Source organism: Malurus melanocephalus, unplaced genomic scaffold, assembly GCF_030028575.1.
Source record: "Malurus melanocephalus ecotype Western Australia unplaced genomic scaffold, MMel_1.1 scaffold_266, whole genome shotgun sequence".
Classification (NCBI taxonomy): Eukaryota; Metazoa; Chordata; class Aves; order Passeriformes; family Maluridae; genus Malurus; species Malurus melanocephalus.
This window is the reverse complement of record NW_026623498.1, coordinates 865354-872855: the sequence shown is the minus strand read 5'-3', so window position 1 is coordinate 872855 and position 7502 is coordinate 865354. Positions and strand designations below refer to the sequence as shown.

Here is a 7502-nt window from a genome sequence, read left to right as displayed (position 1 = left end):
CCTTTCCCCCTGACCCCACACATTTTGCAGCCCTACCTGGCTGCACAGAGCTCTGCACAGGCTCACACAGCCTCAGCCAAGTGCAGTTGAATTTTTTCAGTGCAGGACAGCCACGCTCCCGGGCTCCTCATTTAGCAGGAAATTGGAGCAAGGAAAARGCCAGCAGGCACGAGAGAAAGGGCCACACTACAAATTCCCCCTGTGGTTTTCTCCATAGGCACCATCCTCAGACAAACCCAACATCTCATCAGTGACAGCTCAGCAGAGACAAACCAGCAAATGCTCCGAGGGGAAAGAAAAATAACCAACAAAATCAAAATAAAAGGGCTTTCCATAACCTTTGCWAARCAGAGGAAGGAAATGCTGAGCTCCCTGCGTTCCCTGGCTGATTCCAGCCATGAGTGCATCGCTCACTTCCCCATTCCGTGTAAAACGTCCCACTGGAGATGAAGCATTTCCCCGACACATGGTACAGAGTCATTCTGCCTTTGGGCTCGTGATATTCACCAGATGTGCCCTACTTCTGAAGGGTTACATTTATATTCCCACACTAAAAGCTGCTTTTAAAATTAGAGCTTCAATGCATGGACATAAAAAAAAAAAAATCTTTGGGAAAAATACCCCAAGCAGCTCCATTTTCTGAATCTTTAGGAGCTGAAACGCTGTGGGTTTTGTTGTAACCATCTTCACAATGAGAATCCTTTTGTGTTTTACCTAAAGAGTCAACACCTGCAGCATCCAAAAAACAAAGCCCAAAGCTCTCTGCACAGCACCACACTTCCAGAGGGAAGATTTTCCTGGAAAGCCATTCAAGGAATTCTCCACATCCCTTCCCATCAGATTCCACCAGCCACAAGCTCACTCTTTGCAGGTGTGCACGTGTATAAACCCCAAATCCAAGTTCAGGGACCAGCAATTAAAGGGTATTTACACCCCAAAATTTGAGAATGTTTACATTCCTCCACGCTGGTGTCTCCAGTTAAAAGGCTCAGTGGTCCCAGTGCCCTGTGCCAACCCCTGAGGAATCCTGAATCTTTCCCCACAAACAAATCCTGAATCCCCTGAGCAATCCTGAAACCTTCCCCACAAAAAAATCCTGAATCCCCTGAGCCATCCTGAACCCTTCCCCAAAAACAAATCCTGAATCTCCTGAACAATCCTGAATCCTTCCCCACAAACAAATCCTGAATCCTTCCCCACAAACAAATCCTGAATTTCCTGAGGAATCCTGAATCCTTCCCCACAAACAAATCCTGAATCCCCTGAGCAATCCTGAAACCTTCCCCACAAAAAAATCCTGAATCCTTCCCCAAAAACAAATCCTGAACCCCCTGAGCAATCCTGAATCCTTCCCCACAAACAAATCCTGAATCCCCTGAGCAATCCTGAATCCTTCCCCACAAAATCCTGAATCCCCTGAGCAATCCTGAATCCTTCCCCACCAACAAATCCTGAATCCTTCCCCACAAACAAATCCTGAATCCTTCCCCACAAACAAAATCCTCCCCTGCCTGAGCCAAAGCCAGCAGGAAGTGAGTCCCAAAGGGTCTCAGGAGCCCCAAGTGAAAACCAGAACCCCTGAGCACCCCCAGAATGGCTCGAGGGCATCAGGAGCAGATCATCAATGARCATGGGGCACCTCTCAAAGGATCAGAATCAACATTCAGGGAGTTCCAAATGCTGAAATCTGAACTTGCATGCGTTCCAAGCACAGGAAAACGKCCAAAGCCTTGCAAAGAAAGGTCACAGGGATGGGGACAGCCCTGGAGCAGCACAGAGCAGGGGCAGAGAGGGGCCCTGGCAGTGCCAGGTTCATGGTGAGGAGCACAACAAAATTCCCAGGAACAGGTAGGGAACTGAGCTGAACTGAGCTGAGCTGCTGCCTCTCCCCCCATATGGCTGACAACAACCAAATTGCCAGCCTGATCTCCCGGTGCCACTGCCTGCTGAGCACATTTCAAACACCACTGCTGGCTCCAGCCCTGCTCTGCAATAAATGCTTCAACCAATTTACTGAAGCTCACAGGAGGATTCCCAAGGCCTGCACTATAGTTCTTATTTGGCAAATGATTTTATTATAAACYGGTATCGTAGTGAATCCATTTTCTTTAAGGGGTTTTGCTGCTGTTTAATGGACTGTCAGTATAATTTAGATTTCATCTATTTAAACTCATTCAAGCCTGGCTCCTGATTGTACAATAAATGGAACATATTTCTATTCAACAAAATTAATGACAGCTAATTGTACTCTGCAGCTCCCAATTTCATAAAAGCAACTGTTCTGCAGCTCAGGGCTCCAGCTACATCATTTCCCACACCAATTATTTTCCTGCACTTCTCAAGCATGTCCACAACACTCACACCCTTCGTTACCAGATCTAGGACAAAGCAAACAGGTTTTTAGAGAAAGTTGTGCCACCAAAAACACCACCCTGAAAGCAAAGACACCGTGCAGGGGTCCTCCTGTCTTGGAGTTGTTTTTGAAATCAAACATATGAAAAGAGAGGAGGGGTGGGAATGAGAATTTAGGCTGATAAAAGAAATTAATTAAATAATCAGTCAGCCTAAAGCTCCTCCTCTGACACAGAGCAGCTCTGCTGCACACGTGCTGTTTGTAATGGGCTTTTTCTGCTTTTAACACCACAGAAAACTTTTTCTGGAGGTGCCACRTTTGCTCCCAGTGCTCCTCAGTGATATTTCACAAACACCCTGCACCCAAAGCTCTCCATGGGCTCTCATTTCTGAATGTGGGGGACACAAAGGAACCTCAGGCTGGCTCCCCTCCTGCTCACACAGCTGCTGATGTCACTGCACAAACACATCCTCACAAATCCCTCTAATTCCTGCACATCCTTTCAAATGTTTCTACATTTAAAAGGCAAAGCAAACAATCCCGTCCCCATCTCCAGGTGACAGTCACCTCTTTTCCCCAGACTTTCACCCAGTTCTGGTGCCACCATCCTCAGTGCCACTTCTGGGGCTTTAACACAGGAATGGCCCTTCCTGAGGTGGATTTTGGCACAGAAGGGAATCATCTGCCTGGGAAATGGAAGGAAAATCAGCATTAAATAATCAAACTGAAATCCAAGAGGAGAGAAAAAACCCTCTCAGTCTTAACTCAATTCTATGATCATCACTTTATGCTAAGGAAGCCTAAAGCAAATTTGAATACACACCGTGCAACAAAAATTAATGTTACTCCACCAGGAATTCTGACAACAGCAAAATGATGAGAAAAAAAAAAAAAAAAAAAGAAAGAAAGAAAGAAAACGGCAGAGATTAGATTGGGAAGGAAATGGGAGGGAGGTTGTGGAAACTGAGAGGACAGATGGGGAACTGGGCCAACAAGCTTTTAGGACAGGCCTGTGTGATTTCCAGCAAAGCAGAGAAGATTAATTGCACAGTGTTGTCTAAGCCCTGCTCAATTCCTTTTAATACATTATTTAAAGCTGTGCACRCATTCATTAGATCTGTGCAAATTAATAAGAGCACTATTTACACGGGAACAATGCAGGGCAACCTTGCACTCGACAAAATCTCAATGATGTTGATTTTCTGTTTATTTACAGTTTATTTGCTGTTGCTCCAGTGCAGCTGCTGAGCTCAGCACAGCAAAAAGCAGCATTAAGGGCTGGATTAAGCACTGCACAGCAATGGGGTAAACACAGAATGAGATTTAAGGACTTCACAGGAGGGAAATGCAGACCTTGAACTTCCATCCAGATCAGATGAGAGCTTTCAAGAGAAAGAATCAACTGATTGGAAAGGATTTTCTTTCCTTAAAGCCCGGAAGATGGAAGCTGAAGACAGCTATCCCTTCTGCACACACCTTTAATTTCCATCTTTCTAATCCTTGCTGTGTCTCATTAATTTAAACTCTCTAATCCCTCTTAAATTTGATGTAATTTGCACCCTCAGCTCCAAACACATCTCCCTGGATGTGAGGAGCTGCAAGAGCTCCCTTTGCAATGGACACTAAGGTTGGTTTAGAACACATCAAGCACAGCAATGTGCATTCAATATCTCAATCCTGATACGAAATTACCTTCTAAATCAAATGTATAAATGGTGTATTCAGTGAGGGTTTCAGCCACGCTCAGGTCTCTCCAGAGCTGAGCTAATGTTTGTTCTCATCACTCTCAGCAGCCTCCAAGATGAGCTTTACACCAGCACAAAGAGCCAACAGAACAGGAAAGATCCAATGCCAGGGTACATCTCTTATTAGCAAAATGTAAAATTCAATAAGCAGGTTTTTAAATTACAGAATAGTTATAAAATACCCCAATGATCACAAGGACTGTGGCTTTCCTTGGATCAGCCACAGCCACGCTCCATCCTACCACAGCATAAACTGAGACCACAAACTGATTTCCCATCTTCATTTTAAGCAAACTCTTTTTGCAATAAAGCCAGTGTATCACATTGTACTCCTGGGCCCACACAACAGCTGTTCTCAACAGATTCTGAATTATTTTTCATCCTCTGACACTGAAAATAAGATTGCCACCAAAGCTGACGCTTCCGCAGGCTCCCAGTTGCCACTGCTCAAAAACAAATATTACTCAGCCACAAGCCCTGACAGCGAGGCAAAAACAGCTCCTTTGCAGTGATTGATGAAATGAGTTGCAATTGAAGCTGAAGCATTTCGAGAGAGAAGCTGTTCTGACTAATCCTGGCAGAGCTGAGTGCCAAAGAGCTGCCCAGCTCTGCTGTGGGAGGGGGAGGATGGAGCTGCAGCTGCCCCCACACAGCACAGCCCTGGAATTATCCCATCCCAGGGCAGGGAGCACCCCAAAACGGGGAGCACCCCAAAACGGGGAGCACCCCAAAACGGGGAGCACCCCAAAACGGGGAGCACCCCAAAACGGGGAGCACCCTGGGGTGGGATCATCATGGGGAGCACCCTGGGGTGGGATAACAGGGACCACCATGGAATGGGATAAATCCAGGGAGCACCATGGGATGGGATCATCATGGGGAGCACCATGGGGTGGGATAAATCCAGGGACCACACTGGGATGTGATAACAGGGAACACCATGGGCTGGGACAACTCCAGAGAGCACCCTGGGGTGGGATCATCATGGGGAGCACCCTGGGGTGGCATAACAGGGAACAGTCACCCATGGGATGGGATAACAGGGAGCACCCTGGAATGGGATAATTCCAGGGAGCACCATGGGATGGGGTAACAGGGAGCACCCTGGGCTGGGATCATCATGGGGACATCCTGGACTGGGATAAACCCAGGGACCACCCTGGGATGGGATAACAGGGACCACCATGAAATGGAATAAATCCAGGGAGCACATGGGATGGGATCATCATGGGGAGTACCCTGGGGTGGGATAATGACAGGGAGCACCATGGGATGGGATAACAGGGAGCACAATGGAATGGGATAAATCCAGGGATAACCCTGGGATGGGATAAGAGGGAGAACCATGGAATGGAATAAATCCAGGGAGCACCATGGGATGGGATCATCATGGGGAACACCAAGGGCTGGGATCATCATGGAGAGCACCCTGGGATGGGACCACCATGGGCTGGACTAAATCCAGGGAGCACCATGGGATGATATAATCATGGGGAGCACTGTGGACTGGGATAACAGGGAACACCATGGAATGGGATAATTCCAGAGAGCACCATGGGATGTGATAACAGGGAACACTCACCCTGTGCTGGGATAACTCCAGAGAGCACCCTGGGATGGGATAATTCCAAGGAGCCCCCCGGGATGGGATAATTCCAGGGAGCCCCCTGTGCTGGAATAACTCCAGGGAGCACCCTGAGATGGGACCATCATGGGCTGGGATAACTCCAGGGAGCACCCGGGGCTGGGATAACAGGGAACACTCATGCTGGGATGGGATAATTCCAGAAGGCACCCTGTGCTGGGATAACTCCAGAGAGCACCCTGTGCTGGGATAATTCCTGTGCTGTCTGCAGCCCTCCCTGGCAGCTCTGTCCCACAAACCCTCCCAAAACAAACCCCACAAATGAGCATTYCTCACCTCCAGGCCTGTACACCACATCATCCTCGGTGATGAAGGACGTGATCTCGCCGTTGTCCGTCCTCTCGTAGCGCGATTTCTTCTTGGGKGGTTTCTTTTTGCTCTTCTTGGTGGACTCCTCGGTGGTGGCACTGTTGTTGTCATTGTCCTCGTCCTCGCTGTGGTCACTCTCGGCGTAGTTTTTGGCACCTCCCTCCAAGGTGCAGCTGCGCCGGGGCCGCGAGTTCTCGCTCTCCCTGGTTTTGTCCCKTTTGTCCCTCTCCTTGTCCCGGTCCCTGTCCCTGTCCTTGTCTTTGTCTTTCTCCTTGTCTGCTGTCATGATTCGCCACGTGCCTTCTTCTGTCCTCTCACGGCTGGGCCTCCGTGAAAGGTAGACAGTGAGCCTGGGCTTCAGTCTTCTGAATTTCTCACTCAAAGCCAGGAAAAATTCAACCACTCCAGCAACCCCAGCGTTTTAAAAAGGTTCTTGAAGAGGCGAGGGGAGAGAAAGAGGGGAAAAGGTGATGTTAGTATTTAAAATTATTTCAATATCTGAAAATTAAAATTAAAATCAAATAAAAGCCCGCATCCTAAAGCAGCTCAGCATGGAAAGCAAACAGTAAAATATAAAGCAGCCTTTTGAAGACTTCAGTGTCTGCACATGTTTGAAGACACCTCCATCCTCAAAAAAGACCCCTCAACTCCTTAAAAAATTTCYTCTGTGCACTGTAGACAGGTAATAACTTCATGGATGGGAAATGCTCTCTGAGAATAGGGATTTTATATCCAGAGCTAACACCAAGTGTGAAAACCAAACCCCATAAAACACCGAGGAAGGGCCAAGGGCACAGAGGGAAGGAAGGGTGCCCAGCTCTGTCTGGAGATGACAGAGTTCAGCAAATTCAGCTCTATTTCCCCTCAGCAGCACATCTAAGCCGTGCCCTACAAAGCTGGGCCTGGGGAAGCGATGCCATCTGCCACTTCAGGGCAATCTGTCAGTCCTGTCCCTACCCTGCTCTTCCAAAAATAGACCCAACCTGTAATCCACAGATTACAGGAATTAATTCATTGAAACCCAACCAAACCCCAGTGGTTACAACTGCACCAACAAAATCTGCTTTTCCACCCGTGAAAATAGGACTTTTCACAAAATAAGGGTATTGCAAAAAAGGAGGTATTCAACACACAAAGGTAAATTCTCTTTTTTTCTTTGATTCACCCATAATGCTGAATTTCCCATACCCAATTCTGAGTTTCCAGGAAGCTGCTATGTGGTGCAATTTGGAATTAGATTGGAATTAAACCACGGTGTAGAACATCGAGGCAGAAAGGCCTGAGAACATTGACTGCTCATGCATTCAGCTTTTGAAACCACATCAGAGAAGGGAAAAGGCTGCTTTGATTTTGGAGAAGTCAGCTGAGGAGCCCCTGATGCCACACACTGGAATTTCCTCCAGTCCCACACAAATCTCAGCCCACAACGCTCTTGTCCCTGCAGCACTGG

General features: G+C 47.6%; 1 protein-coding gene across 1 annotated transcript in view; it reads right to left on the bottom strand.

Moving 5' to 3' along the window:
- LOC130579308 (arginine-glutamic acid dipeptide repeats protein-like) overlaps window positions 1-7502 on the bottom strand; it is a 157160-nt gene that overhangs the window by 100663 nt on the left and 48995 nt on the right. The window contains exon 3 of the mRNA XM_057375994.1: window positions 6020-6484. Coding sequence (XP_057231977.1) covers window positions 6020-6338 — 319 coding nt within the window. The 5' untranslated portion in view covers window positions 6339-6484. The remainder of the gene's footprint in view (window positions 1-6019; window positions 6485-7502) is intronic.